This window comes from Schistocerca serialis, chromosome 5 (assembly GCF_023864345.2).
Source record: "Schistocerca serialis cubense isolate TAMUIC-IGC-003099 chromosome 5, iqSchSeri2.2, whole genome shotgun sequence".
Lineage (NCBI taxonomy): Eukaryota > Metazoa > Arthropoda > Insecta > Orthoptera > Acrididae > Schistocerca > Schistocerca serialis.
Genome location: NC_064642.1, coordinates 604,990,949 through 605,007,017, shown reverse-complemented (window position 1 = coordinate 605,007,017; position 16,069 = coordinate 604,990,949). Strand labels below are relative to the sequence as shown.

The 16,069-nt window shown below is 39.3% G+C and overlaps 1 protein-coding gene across 1 annotated transcript; it reads right to left on the bottom strand.

The window, feature by feature from the left end:
* Window positions 1–1,464: 1,464 nt before the first annotated feature.
* On the bottom strand, window positions 1,465–15,216 carry LOC126482371 (uncharacterized). Its single transcript, XM_050106460.1, has 2 exons — window positions 15,196–15,216; window positions 1,465–1,786 (listed from the first exon to the last, which is right to left on the bottom strand). Exons 1-2 carry the CDS (start codon window positions 15,208–15,210, stop codon window positions 1,529–1,531), a joined length of 273 nt encoding a protein of 90 aa, XP_049962417.1. The 5' UTR covers window positions 15,211–15,216; the 3' UTR covers window positions 1,465–1,528.
* Between the last annotated feature and the right edge of the window lie 853 nt (window positions 15,217–16,069).

Genomic DNA, 16,069 nt, shown 5'->3' with positions numbered 1-16,069 from the left:
ATGGCGTATGAAATCATAATATTCTACAGTTCAAACTGAGTTGGAGAAGGCACGTTTGATGACGCAACGATTAGATGGCTTCAACGCTTATATTCTTTGAACTTAACCTGCATTTTCTCACCAAGTCTGATAGCCTTGTTTTTTTGTGAGTATATTAGTTACCTTACACAAATATCATCAAGCCGACTAACACTGCACTTTAGCCTGTACTGTATATGGAACTTCAGCAAAGGAGAATAATTTAACAGAAAGCATCAAAAATAAAATCCTAGATTTAAATGGCTGCACCAGCCCGTTAGGCGAAGAATTTGTTTCATATAATTCTTGGCCTCCTTCCTTTCGAAAATTATTTTAAATTGTGTAAATACTACCATATCACGGAAGGAACCTTCACCATGTTTATACTTACATTCTGAGTGACTGGAACCCACTTGTTTTTGCTCTTTACGTCTCAATACACATTCATTCCAAATTGTTGTTACTTATTTTAAACAACCTCTGCATAATCATCCGTAATCCTCTACCTTTCTTGTGCTGACAATATTGCCTTTTTGTACCCAACTGAGCTGTTTACATTACATAAACAGGTGCAAAAATGTGTTTTCTATTAGTGTATGATGTAAGTTTATCGCAGTATCAATCTGCGAGATGCAGAACTTGCAAACAAATTGTTATTGACTAATCGTGTTGGTTAATTTCAGGTTTATGGTTTTTAAAAGTGAGTGCTTATGCACATTAGTTATGGGCTTAGCCTCTGGTGGGGGTAGTGTCTCTTTTCAATAAGAACGACTGGTAATAGTCAGCAAGAAAACAAGCACACACACGAAGTTTTCAATTCATCAGCGAACAACAGATTTTATTCATAGTAAGTTATCTGCGTGTCAGGTCATTACCTGCAGTGAACTTACTGAGCATTATAAAAATCTAAACTCCGTCCGAGCAGGCCTTGGAAGGTCCAACGGTACCGACCGGCCGCCGTGTCATCCTCAGCCCCCAGGCGTCACAGTATTCGGAGATGGAGGGGCATTTGGTCAGCACGTCGCTCTCCCAGCCGTAGAGCATTATAAACTGTGTGACAAAATTCATTCAAATGGTTCAAATGGCTCTAGGCACTATGGGACTGAACATCTGAGGTCATCAGTCTCCTCGACTTAGAACTATTTAAACCTAGCTAACCTAAGGACATCACACACATCCATGCCCGAGGCAGGATTCGAACCTGCGATTGCAGCAGCAGCGCGGTTCCGGACTCAAGCGCCTAGAACAGCTCGGCCACAGCGGCCGGCCAAAATTGATTATTATAACCGAAGGATAGTAGGAAAACTGTTACTATATTTCGTATACATAACTAAATTTTTAATTAAAATCCTCATTAGACTGACTAAATTGTCAGAAATAATATTGCCATTCTACTTAAACATGCAGCTTTATTTGTTTTAATAGTATACAATAGTCCACAAAAATGAAATAATGTGAAATTGTACGGTCAGGATCCTTGGGCTCAGATGCTCAGTGGCTGGCAGTGTGTTCAGCGGCCAAAGCCCCCGCCACCGAATCCATTGTATCCACCGCCGTATCCATATCCAGGCCGGAAGCCGCCCCCGGGACCGAAGTCCGGCCTGTAGCCGCCGCCGTAGTAGTTGCCCGGGTAACGCCCGTAGTTGCCTGGGTAACCGCCGTAGCCGGGCCCTCCGAAGCCACCGCCGCCGAAGCCAGGCCTGCCGTAGCCGCCGCCGAACTGCGCGGTTGCCCAGGCGGCCAGACACAGCAGCAGCGGCAAGATTACCTGCGGACATGACAACGGAGGGCCTTTCACTCAAAACGTGATGTTTACAACTAGAGGTTCCCAGCAGTGAGAACGACTTTTTGAAAGCAAATATTCTTGTGATGTTGGTGATCCCATGTAGCACACCCTGCAGCCATTCACCCTTGGTGGGCTCTCGTCTACGAGTGATTGACGAAAAAAAAATTTCGGAAGGTTGCATGATCCTCAGTAACGTTAAGGAAAGTTGTATTACATACACGGGTTGTGTGGGGTAGTGAACAACATATAAAATATCCTCGGTTCGAATCTCGTTAAGTGCATAAATTTTTTATTTTTAAATATTTATCGAAATTACTTTGATCATTATATTTATAAATTAATTTGTTTAAATGTCATTTTTCATGTCTTTTCTCCTGTCACATCATTCTAATCAACAAATAAAACTTTTCATTTGTTTCGTTTTTCTTTATGTCATTCTTTTCCCATTGGGAATTTCATTATATTTACCTACTGTAATATTCAAGTATTTCAAAATTCTGATCTATCAGTTAAAAAAAAATAAAAATAATCTGTTTATATTGACTGTGGAACGATATGAAAAATGTATTTTTCTTTATCAGATGTGAAAATTTTTGCACGGTAGTCGCGACATAAACATTTAAATCATAACTTAAATACCCACCGCACGACGGACGAAATAACGCAGACGAAGATTTATTTGCAAATAAAACGAAATTTAAGCAAAATGAGATATATGTACAATGAAAGCAATAATGTGGACGAAAAAACAGGGTGGAAAAAACCCGCAAATTGGCATTCATAAGAAGAACAACATCAAAAATGCAACAGGAGCGTAATATGTAGGAAATTGTCCACGCAACCAGCCACTGATCATTCCTTGCAGAAAATAAAGGCAAAACGCGTATGGCACTAAAATTGTGTTTTATTCAGTTGCTGTCAGACGGTCCATAAGTAAAAATTATCAATATACCGTAACTGAGCAATTCTTACGAATATCACATATTTTCCCCATATATTCGTCTAGTGACATGGGAAGATTCCAGTATGATTAAATCGTAGTCCTATAGATATTTCGATATCAGATGTTGTATTGTAAAGGCGTGTCCATATAAACGTACCGCGCCACTCACAAATGCGCGGTACACAGCAGCGACGAACAACGAAGACCAATGCGGAACTGCGCGGAATGGAGCACGGTGTTCGTAGGCGCGTACCAGTGTTCCAGTGAGCGCCCACGCTCGTCAGTAAAAACGGAATAAGGGAAACGCAATCCAGAAAATCGTGGACGAACGAACCATTTCCTTTGATGCACCGGCACAGCAGGGAGTTAGTTCGTTGTAGCGTTTGACGCCCACATCAACCTCGCCCCGGTGCACCGAAGAGCTTCCCTATCCTTGCGCGGAGCGGCGGATTCAGTGTGCGTATGGTTTTAGACGTACTCAGCAGTAGATACAGACTCGGACCACAATTCAGTAATGATTAACAGTAGACGTTTGAGAGAGAAGAAGGGAGCAATCATTCTGGAAAAAGTGGGATTCTGATGTAGGTACTGAGGAATGAGGAAATATGTTTGACGTTTTGTAAGGCTGCAGATAATGCGATAATGGATATCACACTACGCAGTTCGGTGGAAGAGGATTGGACATTCCTAAAACGGAAAAATATAGAAGTTCGACAGACAGATATAGATATGATTAAGTGAAGAAAACAGACAGCAGAAGAAAGACGTAAAATGGTCTACGGAAGGTAAAAGTACAAAAATGTTCAGTCTAAGACAGGAATACAGCAATGTAAGTCACTCGCGAATGAAATAAATAGGAAGAACAGGGGAGGCCAAAGTGAAATGGCTGCAGGAAAACGTGAAAGCAACCTTCGATAAAATTAAAAGCAAATGCGTGTATGAGTACCCTTCGGGAAATTCCACTGGTAAACGCAGTGGCGAGAGCGTTAGGCCTCTTCGAGCTGGGAGAGGGAAGTGGGGGAGGGGGGATTGGGGGGAGAGAGACCGCTGACGACGTGATAGGAGAAGAAATGGACTCAATGTGGAAGATGTAGGGCATCCGGTATCATTTCAGTGGAGCACAGGTAGACTTGCGATCAAGTAAGGCAGTAGGTACAGGTTACAGTCCTTCCGAATTTCTAGAATCCTTGGTGCAAGTGGCAATAAAATGGCTATGCGAATGGGATTGTAGAATCTGTGAAACTGGGGTTGGGTTGATGGGGGGAAGAGACCAAACTGCGAGGTCATCGGTCTCATCGGATTGGGGAAGGACGGGGAAGGAAGTCGGCCGTGCCCTTTCAGAGGAACTATTCCGGCAACTGCCTGGAGCGATTTAGAGAAATCAAGGAAAACCTAAATCAGGATGGCTGGACACGGGGTTGAACCGTCGTCCATTGTGCTAACCACTGCGCCACTCCGCTTGGTGTGGAACTGGAGACAGACCATCAAGCTTTCAGAAAAGAATCATTCACACAGTCCAAAAGATAACAATGTGATAACTATCGTACAACCAGCTTAACAACTCATGCGTGGAAGATGCTGACAAAAATTACATACAGAAAAATGGAAAAGAAAACTGAAGATGTGTTGGACGACGATCAATCTGGCTTTAGAAAAGGTAACGACACCAGAGAGATAGTTCTGACGTTGCACTTGGTAATGGAGGTAAGACTTAATGAAAATCAAGACATTTTCATAGCATTCATCGACGTTGACACAGCATTCAGTAATGTAGCTTGACGAAAAATGTTCGAAGTGAGCAGGTAAACAAGTGTAAGCTGTAGGGAAATCGCGAACTACACAATATGGCTAAGAAACTAGAGTGAAAGACAAGAACTGAAGTTCACATGTTTAGAGAGACCATAAGACAGGCTTGTAGGCTTGTTGGGTTGTTTATCTATACACCGAAGAATCAACTAAATGTTCAAGAGTGGAATAAAATTTTCTGTGAAGTGGTATGAATAACAACATTTATTAAAAATGGCTCCAAGCACTGTGGGACTTAAAATCTCAGGTCATCAGTCCCCTAGACTTAGAGCTACTTGAACCTAACTAACCTAAGGACATCACACACATCCATGCCCGAGGCAGGATTCGAATCTGCGACCGTAGCAGCAGCGCGGTTCCGGACTGAAGCACCTAGAACCGCTAGGCCATAGCGGCAGCATTTGTTGATCACACTGTTATCCTCAGTGAAACTGAGCAATATTTACAGGTCCTGTTGAATGGAATGAACAATTGGTCAGCTCACAATCTAAATTGAGAGTAAACCGAAGAAAGAGAAATGTAATGGGGTATAGCTGAAATGAGATTAGCAATAATTTTAAGATCAAAATTCGGTAGTAACAAGGAGACAAAATAAAGAAATTATGCTGCAGAAATTGACGCCTAAAGGAAGGGAGCATAAAAGCAGCCCGGCAAGGCAAAGGGGGTATACTTGGTCAAAAGAAGTCTACTGGTAGCCGACATATGCCTTAGTTTCAGCAAGAGACTTCTGAGAATATGCGTTTGCAACACAGCATTGTATGGAAGTGAATCATGAACTGTGGGAAAAGCAGAAAAATAGTAAATAGTATGAAAGGATGTTGAAAATTAGGTGGACTGGTAAGAAATGAGGTTCTGCACAGAATCCGCGAAAAGAGGAACATATGGAAAACACTGAGAAGAGAAAGGATTATAGGACATGTGTTAAATCGTCAAGGAATAACTTCCATGTTACGTAAGGAAGCTGTAGAGCATAAAACAGTAGTGAAAGACAGAGATATGAATGTGTCTAATAAATAATTGAGGACGTTAGTTATAAATGCATCTATCAAATGAAGAGCTTGTTACAAGCGACGAAGTCGTGGTGAGAGGAGACTGAGGACAGATATAAAAACAAAATGAACGTGGCAGTATGAAATTGACTAGAGCCACTCAGTTATACGTAGTCTCTGTAGTATAGTGAAAACCCGTACATGCTGCAATCAGGGTATTTAACTATCACTGTACAGAATCAGTAGACTCTGGATAAGTACCCGAGTGAATTTGTTCGACGCAGTTTGCTTGCTGCCATCAATCCATGCACGGTTTAAACCGCACATCCCGATCTGTCTAATCACAATTACCGTTTGATCGCTAGCCTAACAATTCGGACGTAAGGCATTCGATTCCGAATTACAGTCCATACGAGACTGTAAAATGTACCTTAACTGTTAAAGATGGCTGTAAGAACACAATTTGTGCTGATTTTGATGAAATATAGTGCAAATCACCATGAGGTTGAAGCAATTGACGTGTTCGTTATTTGCCAAAAATGGCAAAAATCTGAATATTTAGTACAGAACATAAGGATCGCTATCCAGTAACGACAATCTGAGTGTAGCTAATTAGTTATCCTAATAGTGGATCACGCAATTCACAGATATGCCTCTTACGAATAAGAAAATCCGTCAAGTACACGAGGTCAAAATTTCCAATCCCATTCAAACATACGTCAGTTTGATCAAAAGAAACAGACAGTGCAAGCGCGTCGCTAACATTAATGTTTACCTGTAAATGTTTGTACTGCCTATCCTGGCCAAAATTGGATGTTAGAATTACTTTTTCCGAATAACACCTGAAATAATATTACACCCAGATTCAACATCAGAATACTGTAAGTCAAGCCACAACAAGATCGTTCCTATAGCACCTCACGTTTACATACATCGTTAAACGATAATGTTAAAAAAATTGTGCCAGAATAATTATTAGCAGCGGAAAATACTTCATATTACTTTGAGGATGTGTTTTCCAATATCAGTAGCTCTACATAAAGTCCGTTTAAAGTTATACTCAGCATATTCGTAATCAACCTTTTGAACTAAATGTGTGTCTTTAATTGAATAAATTAGTTACACCTACTGGAGAAGTCCATGACTGTATACGAGATTTATCCTACACCTAAGTCACTGCTAGAATATAGAATCACAATTCCCTTGCGGTTTTTGCATAAAATGCTACACAGCTGTTACACACTGTACGAAAAATATATTCGTGACTTACACAGCTGTTACTAATTGTATTCTTTTTCTTGCGCCACTAATTGCGATCTTTCATTTTCATCAGGTGGAACGCGAACATCAGCTCTGTCGACATTATTAAAAATGTGTCGAAACAGGACCAACGTACTGTTACTGTCTTCTTGGCTGCCGACAAACAAACACCGGTAGATATTCAACGGAGAATTAAGAATGTGTACAGGGCTGCGTGTCTGTCTAAAACCAAGTCCGCGTCTCTGCAACAAGAGGCGCTGCTGCCTCACGATAACAGACGCCCCCATATCACAAATGTCGTAACGCAGAAGTTTTCCCAGCTCAAGTGGGAGATTCTCGAACACCCACTCTATAGTCTGATGTGTCCCCATGCAATTATCACGCCTTCGGTCTCTCATAGTAGACTGTGAAGGGTCGACGATTCGTGTCGGACGAGGATGTACAAGTACAGCTGGCAGCTACAGGCTTCTTCAACCAGCAGGCCACGGTGTTTTACCAAACAGGGATCTTCAAACTGATGCGTCAGTGGGATTATTCCCTCAGTGCTCACGGCGCATTTGCTTGCTTGACATGCCGATTCTGGAATGTGCGGCCTTCGAAAGGAAACTTTTTGATCGTCCTTTATGTTTTTTTCGATATTTTCTTTATACTAATTTAATTGGTGTAAATTTCATAAATGACCGTTGTTGACACAACAAAACGTATGTGCGTGTGATAGCCAATTGCATTAGGCATTTCTTTCAGTTTCATCCTTGATAAAAATGGCTTATACTGTGCTGCATCCATTAACTTAGTTCCTCCTTCTTATTAATAACAGTCGGTGGAAGTATGAAGTCGTCGTTATTGCAGCAACTGCCAAACTATGCGATCTAATATTGTAATCACACTGGTTTACGCTCCCTACCTGCGTGCCTGTATGTTGACTATACATTCAAAATATATTCTATCCACTGAGTTATTCAGTTACAACACCCTCAGTATAACTCACTTAATAATCATTACCACAAATAAGCACCATCTTTCAACAAAGTGATGCACGTTCATGACACCCAGCTGATCTGTATGACGCAATTGTGTTGTTGGCACGGGATGAATACTGGGGAAAGTCATTTCACGGCACCTCCAATCCGCTCTACAATTCATTGCGATCGCTTTGGTTTCCTTTCCTCTGTAGCTAGCAGTGTACACAGAAAAAAGCTAATTAGCGCGGCACGTGCTAGCATAATGATGTTGATGGTATTGCTGAAATATTCTTCATAAATTTGATTAAAATTCATCAGTAAAATTCTTGTTCAGTGTTCAGCATGCATGCGTTTAAATTCTGGAGGAAACTAATCTGCGGAAGTAATAGGGCCTACCTCATTCACAAGTATGAGTTGTTTCATCGATTAAAATGAATCACATCCTTGTACTCGTATTGCTAAGTTGAGCTTCGAGGGAGCTTTCATGGAAGGCAGATGTAATTCAATTGTTAGATCCACAACTGAAGAAGAAAAGGTACATAAACCGGGATTTCTTCAAAACAAAATATTAAAGAACACGTGTCATAAATAAATAGACGTAAATGGCAGTACGACGACAACTACTTAAAATTATGATTTATGTGGACTGGTGCAGTGCGTCTTATGTCAAACAAAGCTCGCAAGCACTTTTTTCACCCCAGTCACTTAGGAACAATACTTACTGATCACGAAGGAAAAGATACTTTTTTAAAACACAGCATGACTCAATGTAAAAATCTGAAGATCAAATAATTACTTTTACAAAAATTCAAAATGAACATGTACCCGAAATATCTCGAAGTGTAAGTTACTTAACTTATCGTATTTGCACTTACTGGTGAAGCTCATTCAAATGGATAAAAACTTATTAAGCCATGTGTAAAAGATGTAGGGTCATGTGTTATTAATAAGCAGATTGTCAAAAAATAGATGTGGTAAAATTATCTGACAATGCTGTTTCGTGACTCACCAGAGATATTTCTGCTGTCATAGGGAGAGGGCTAATTCATCGGCTTGGGCTTTTGCAGTGAGTATGTATGCACTATAAATGTATGAATCCACAGATGTTGCAGTACAGGCTTTACTGCTAATATTAGTTCATTACACTTTTGATAACAGTATTGAAGATCTACTCATGAGCTCATATTTACGTGAAAAAAAAATAGCGGGTACATTCAGTCGTATTAATGATTACATTATAAAATATCAGTTGGGAGAAGTGTATTGATATTTGCACAAATGATTCTACAGCCGTTCTATGAAAAACCAAAGCAGCTGTATCGTCTACATCGTAGGTGCTTACATGAACCACCAGTAGTCATTGTATTTTGCAGAAGCAAGCTCTAGTAACAAAAAAGTGTCTACTGGTTTAAAACATCTTATGAATGAAGCCGTCGAAATGATAAAGTACGTAAAATCTTGACCACTGCAGTCCAGATTGTTTAAAATGTTGTGTGACAAACTGGGTGGTGAAACATAACGCTCTTTTATTACTTGTATAAGTTGCAAAAGTTAGACGGCTGTCCAGAGCAAAAACGCTATTGGGGGTTCATGAACTTCGTAACGAGTTAATGGCCTTATTTAATCTGAAAAATAATTCAGTAAAAAATTTTATTAAATTTTTAAAAATTCCTCTAAGCTTGGATTGGTAAGACAGAGATTTAGGAACCAGGTTTTAAATTTTAAGACATTTCCAGGGGCAGATGTGGACTCTGACCACAATCCATTGGTTATGAACTGTAGATTAACACTGAAGAAACTGCTGAAAGGTAGGAATTTAAGGAAATGGGACCTGGATAAACTGACTAAACCAGAGGTTGTGGAGAGTTTCAGGGAGTGCATAAGGGAACAATTAACAGGAATGAGGGGAAGAAATTCAGTAGAAGAAGAATGGGTAGCTCTGAGGGATGAAACAGTGAAGGCAGCAGACGATCAAGTAGGTAAAAAGACGAGAAGAAATATTGAATTTAATTGATGAAAGGAGAAAATATAAAAATGCAGTAAATGAAGCAGGCAAAAAGGAATACAAATGTCTCAAAAATGAGATCGACAGGAAGTGCAAAACTGCTAAGCAGGGATGGCTAGAGGACAGATGTAAGGATGTAGAGGCTTATCTCACTAGGGGTAAGATAGATACTGCCTACAGGAAAATGAAAGAGACCTTTGGAGAAAAGAGAACCACTTGTATGAATATCAAGAACTCAGATTAAAACCCATTTCTAAGCAAAGAAGGGAAAGCAAAAAGGTGGAAGAAGTATATAGATGGTCTATACAAGGGCAATGTACTTGAGGACAATATTATGGACATGGAAGAGGATGTAGATGGAGATGAAATGGGAGATACGATACTGCGTGAAGAGTTTGACAAAGCACTGAAAGACCTGAGTCGAAACAATGGCCCAGGAGCAGACAACATTCCATTAGAACTACTGACGGCCTTGGGAGAGCCAGTCATGACAAAACTTTACCATCTGGTGAGCAAGAAGTATGAGACAGGCGAAGTACCCTCAGACTTCAAGAAGAATATAATAATTCCAGTCCCAAGGAAAGCAGGTGTTGACAGATGTGAAAATTACCGAACTATCAGTTTAATAAGTCACAGCTGCAAAATACTAACGCGAATTCTTTACAGACGAATGGAAAAACTGGTAGAAGTCGACCTCGGGGAAGATCAGTTTGGATTCCGTAGAAATATTGGAACACGTGAGGCTATACTGACCTTACGCCTTATTTTAGAAGAAAGATTAAGGAAAGGCAAACCTACGTTTCTAGCATTTGTAGACTTAGAGAAAGCTTTTGACAATGTTGACTGGAATACTCTCTTTCAAATTCTAATGGTGGCAGGGGTAAAACACAGGAAGCGAAAGGCTATTTACAATTTGAAACAGAAACCAGATGGCAGTTATAAGAGTCGAGGGGCATGAAAGGGGAGCAGTTGTTGGGAAGGGAGTGAGACACTGTTGTAGCCTCTCCCCGATGTCATTCAATCTGTATACTGAGCAAGCATTAAAGGAAACGAAAGAAAAATTCGGAGTATGTATTAAAATCCGTGGAGAAGAAATAAGAACTGTGAGGTTCGCTGATGACATTGTAATTCTGTCAGAGACAGCAAAGGACTTGGAAGTGTTTTGAAAGGAGGCTATAAGATGAACATCAACAAAAGCAAATCGAGGATCATGGAATGTAGTGGAATGAAGTCGGGTGATGCTGAGGGAATTAGATTAGGAAATGAGACACTTAAAGTAGTAAAGGGGTTTTGCTATTTGGGGAGCAAAATAACTTATGATGGTCGAAGTAGAGAGGATATAAAATGTAGACTAGTAATGGCAAGGAAAGCGTTTCTGAAGAAGACAAATTTGTTAACATCGAGTATAGATTTAAGTGTCAGGACGTCGCTTCTGAAAGTATTTGTATGGAGTGTAGCCATGTATGGAAGTGAAACATGGACGATAAATAGTTTGGACAAGAAAAGAATAGAAGCTTTCGAAATGTGGTGCTGCAGAACAATGCTGAAGATTAGATGGGTAGATCACGTAACTAATGAGGAGGTATTGAATAGAATAGTGGAAAAGAGGAGTTTGAGGAACAACTTGACAAGAAGAAGGGACCGGTTGGTAGGGCATGTTCTGAGGCAACAAGGGATCACAAATTTAGCACTGGAGGGCAGCGTGGAGGGTAAAAATCGTAGAGGGAGACCAAGAGATGAATACACTAAGCAGATTCAGAAGGATGTAGGTTGCAGTAAGTACTGGGAGATGAAGACGCTTGCACAGGATAGAGTAGCATGGAGAGCTGCATCAAACCAGTATCAGGACTAAAGACCACAACAATAACAACAAGCTTGGATGTGAAGAGCATACATCGGACGTCGCGATCACAGTGCAGAAAATTTTATTGTCCCAAGATGACAGGTTTCAACAATCTTACGCTGCCATTATTTCATCTCTTGGAACTTGTTGTAAAATTGTGATATCACATTACATTTATCGTCTATAAACTGGTCTATCTGGAAGACGTTTTACAATGCGCAACGGAATGAACTTGTCATTGTACGGCAAGAACATTACAGTTTTTAATAAACGAGATAAAATTGCGTTTTTTTAGAGAAAACTAAAATTTCTTATTTCTTCAGTTCAAGAAAACAGTTTCTACTGCTTTCCCGCGTTCCACGAATGTTCCACTGAAAACAATTTTAAAATAGATGAAGAAGTTTCCAAAGTATTTACGACTTGAAGAAAACTCTTCTACCATATTATCCAAAGATTGGTGAGCATAATTTCTGTGTTGGCAATCAATTTTCTATAACAACTAAGCCAACAGGCTTAAATCCAAGATAGTATGAACAACTATTTGACATAGTAAATGACTCTCATTTAAAGCAAAAGCACAAAGATCAGCCATTATGTAATTTCTGGACGAATTTGTCAGACGAATATTGAAATTTATTAAAACGTGTTGCAGCTTTTTACTTCTGTTTTCCACTACATATTTATGTGAAGCAAGATTTTTCATTGTGCTGTAACCAAGTCTGAATTCACTGACGGGCTTGACACCGCACCAAATATTGGAATTTATCTTCCTATATTTGGGTGTCGAGAAGATGTCTAGTTTAAGGACCCAAAATCATTGAAGACACTGCAAAGTTTAATTTGTAATTTAAGCACCCAGAATCACATTAGCCACTGGAAACCTTACTCAAATTTGTTGTTTAGTGTTAAGGAAAAAATATAAAACAATTACTAAATAAGTTTGAAATAAATAATTAATTTATTAAAGTTTTATTGTGATTTGTATGTTGTTAGTAATGATTTAACTTGAAGAAATTCCTAAATAAAACAAGTTTTCTCAGTTTCTCAAAATTTTGTGATTTTTATTAACCTCCAAAATAAACAAGATTTTCCATCACAGTACCAGGATTCTCGTAGTGTTCCGTCAGATGAAAAGTTTGTGAGCCATTTTTCTAGAGGTAGGAAAGTTGTATCTCGGCTTTTGAAGAACGGATGCCTAACGTAGCCGTAAAGCCAGTTTCGCTTATCTAATGATATCTATGTGATAAGCTAATGGGTGCTAGGACCGTCTTCCTAATTTCGATTTAAGACACATCGCACTTAGTCAAAAATTATCAATAAATGGTTCAAATGGCTCTGAGCACTATGGGACTTAACATCTGTGGTCATCAGTCCCCTTGAACTTAGAACTAATTAAACCTAACTAACCTAAGGACATCACACACATCCATGCCCGAGGCAGGATTCGAACCTGCGACCGTAGCGGCCACACGGTTCCAGACTGAAGCGCCTTTAACCGCACAGCCACACCGGCCAGCTATCAACAAATATCCACTCGCTTGTTGTGGAGCACTCTGAATGTTTTTATGTTTTTCATGATAAACTTGTGTTAAGCTGCATTTGTTGTTATTTCTAAACACACTTGAACAGCAAAAAGAAGGAATATTTTCATACATTGCACTACATGTCTAAAGGGTAAGCAATTTTCTTCTGTTTAGAAATATGTGAGGCAGTAAAATTGAAGTCTTTGTAGTGCAAGAAATTATGTTTAGAAGAATTTTATCATTCCTTCGCTGCGGTTTTTGAGATGTAAGTGAAATATCGAATTATTATTTATATTTTTTTAATTAAAAGATTTACTTTGGTTTATCACACTCCAGGGTGAAAAATTTTACTTGTAAGACAATGGGCGAGTAGTTGATACGAAACCTTCTAAAGCAATTCTTTACTTTGTTATTACAATATAATCAACTTCTAACTCGACACACAACATTAGTTCTAGTTGCACCCCACACTGGCCAATGACAAAGTAGTCTGTAGCATACAAGGATCGGTGGTACATGCTGTACGGCATCTTATAGGCTTTTTCTCTTCAGTGTTACGTTTATTTTCTGTTCTATATGCTGCGTCAGTATTTATTATGATTCTAGATGAAAATATTAGGACCTCGGAATGCACGACCTTCGGAAAACTCCCAAAAAAGTGCCAGAACCTAGCCTACCAATATTGTGCGTTGCTGTGAATATTACGAGTAAATTTACCACTGATTTTTCAGCAAGTTATAATAGACGAACAGTTAGCCACGCGGTAATGATTTCGTTGTGTTCACTAAATAAGTGTGATAGTAGTACTGTTGTTCATTACCTGTTTAACGAACTACGTCTGAGACTTCCCGCAGAAGCACTATCATTTATGAGAAAATGATACCTATTAAATATTAATTAACAAGCAGCCAAATTTTCCCTTTGTATCACCTGGTGTAATGGTTGCCAACTTGTACGATAAGAAAAGAAGGAACCATGATTAACGATAGCCCAAAAACGAGCTGATACATAGATAAATGTAACACTAGTGCGGTAAGAAACGAAGGAAACATGATTAACGTTACGCCAAAAACGAGCTGAGACACAGATAAATGTAATAAGTTCGTTAGATACACAGTTTTCGACTTTGAGCAGGAGTCTTTCACGTCATGTAAAACATATGGAAACAGGAGTAAGAAGGCATAAGTACATGGATATTCATTCATGTCTGAGATTGGGAAACGGCAGATTATCTAAGAAAGTGTTAACTAAGCACCACTTTCGCTGAAAAATTTGCTAAAATTTGTGATTCGTTAATCCCAAAATTGGAATGATCAACCGGAAGGGAAGTTTGTTTGGCTGGCTTGAGTCTGAGTGTCACAGAAACGGTGAAACAATTTTAACAACAAAAACGGCATCTAATATCAACCGATAAGCACGTATACTCGTAGAGTTCCAGGAACTAGTTTGTAGCGTGTAACGAACAACATTTTATACCTCGTATGTATCGCTTTCACAACGATTGTGAAAGTAATTTACAATTTCGCAACCTCTTCTGTAAATCAGAGGGGAAAGATCGTTTATAAATGTCAACATAAAGTTTATCCCTTTCACACACATTACAGTGATTTTCACAGTACAGGCTTAGATTTAGAATACGTGCTACGCATTAAGATTCAGGAAAACTCTTGTGAACAATTATTTTCACTGTTACCTCAGTCGAAAGCCAATTCTGTTTCACCTGCATGATCACAATTAACAACTCAACACTGAAATCGTTTTCGAACTCCTCTTCACTAATGTCGGCTAAATCTACACCTCTCCTATCATTGACGACCGAATGTATGAATCAGATACTAGTAAGGTTTCCTTTTTTTCAATTATGAGTCTTTGTAAATACGGTACCCGTCCGGAAAATAGAGATTTGAAACAGATTCTATTGCGCGAAACTGTGTAACAGACACTGGGAAGTAGAAAACAGGTGTGATAAATCTACTAGATTCACTACACACAACATAGCTTTTGTAAGAGCGTTTCGGCAAGGTCTTTTACATAAAATGCTAAGATACACAGACACTCACCAGCAGTCTGGTCATGACTATGTCCCGGGAAGCAACGCTTCTGCGTGGTAGTCTTACCTCGTTTATATACTGTTTCGTAACCTTGGAAATTATTTCTAAATACTCCTTATTCAGATAGTGAGGCGTAATGATTGTTTCCGTAAGATCGACGGGAATTTCCGACAGGTATCATTTTCGGAAGAGAACGAAGAGGTTTCGTAGTCATGTGGAAATTTTGTGGTGAAGCTGTCTTGCTGGGGAACGCGAGGAAGCGGAATTGGGAATTAATTTTTTATCTGTGCAACAGTAAAACAGGATGCAGGAAATTACCGGCTGAAAGACGAAGGCCAAGATGGAGAAATCCCCAGGCGTGAATTGTTTTTTGTCGAAAAAAATGTTGATTACGTGTAGCTATAAAAGTGTATTATTCAAGCATTAGAGTAATATTTATTATATTGTAATACAGAAGGAGAGTGGTGGGTGAATTGGCCGCGGTGGAAAACTGAATTTCCACCAAACCAAGGCTACTGATAGACGGTTTCCGCTTACACATTTCAAATTTACCTATTATAAAGGGTTATACTGAAGATTTACTGGTACAAAATGTGTAGCGAATGGGAGCTCTCTGAGTTTTTCTGAAGACTTAGGTAGAGGCTTACTCTCATTCAGTTGCAGTAACTGCCAAGACTTGGCATCTTCTTTTAATTGCAAACACTTTGTTTTGCTTCTCCTTCAGATTTTCGTTCTTTATTAAACACACATCATAAGCTTCCCATTATATTTCTACCACCTATCACATCTTTATTTTTTCTTAGTGATCTTCTTTTCAGCGTATTACGTGCTTTGCTGCTATAGAAGAAGACGTCGTACCATTGTTTACTGCCTCAGTTGGATT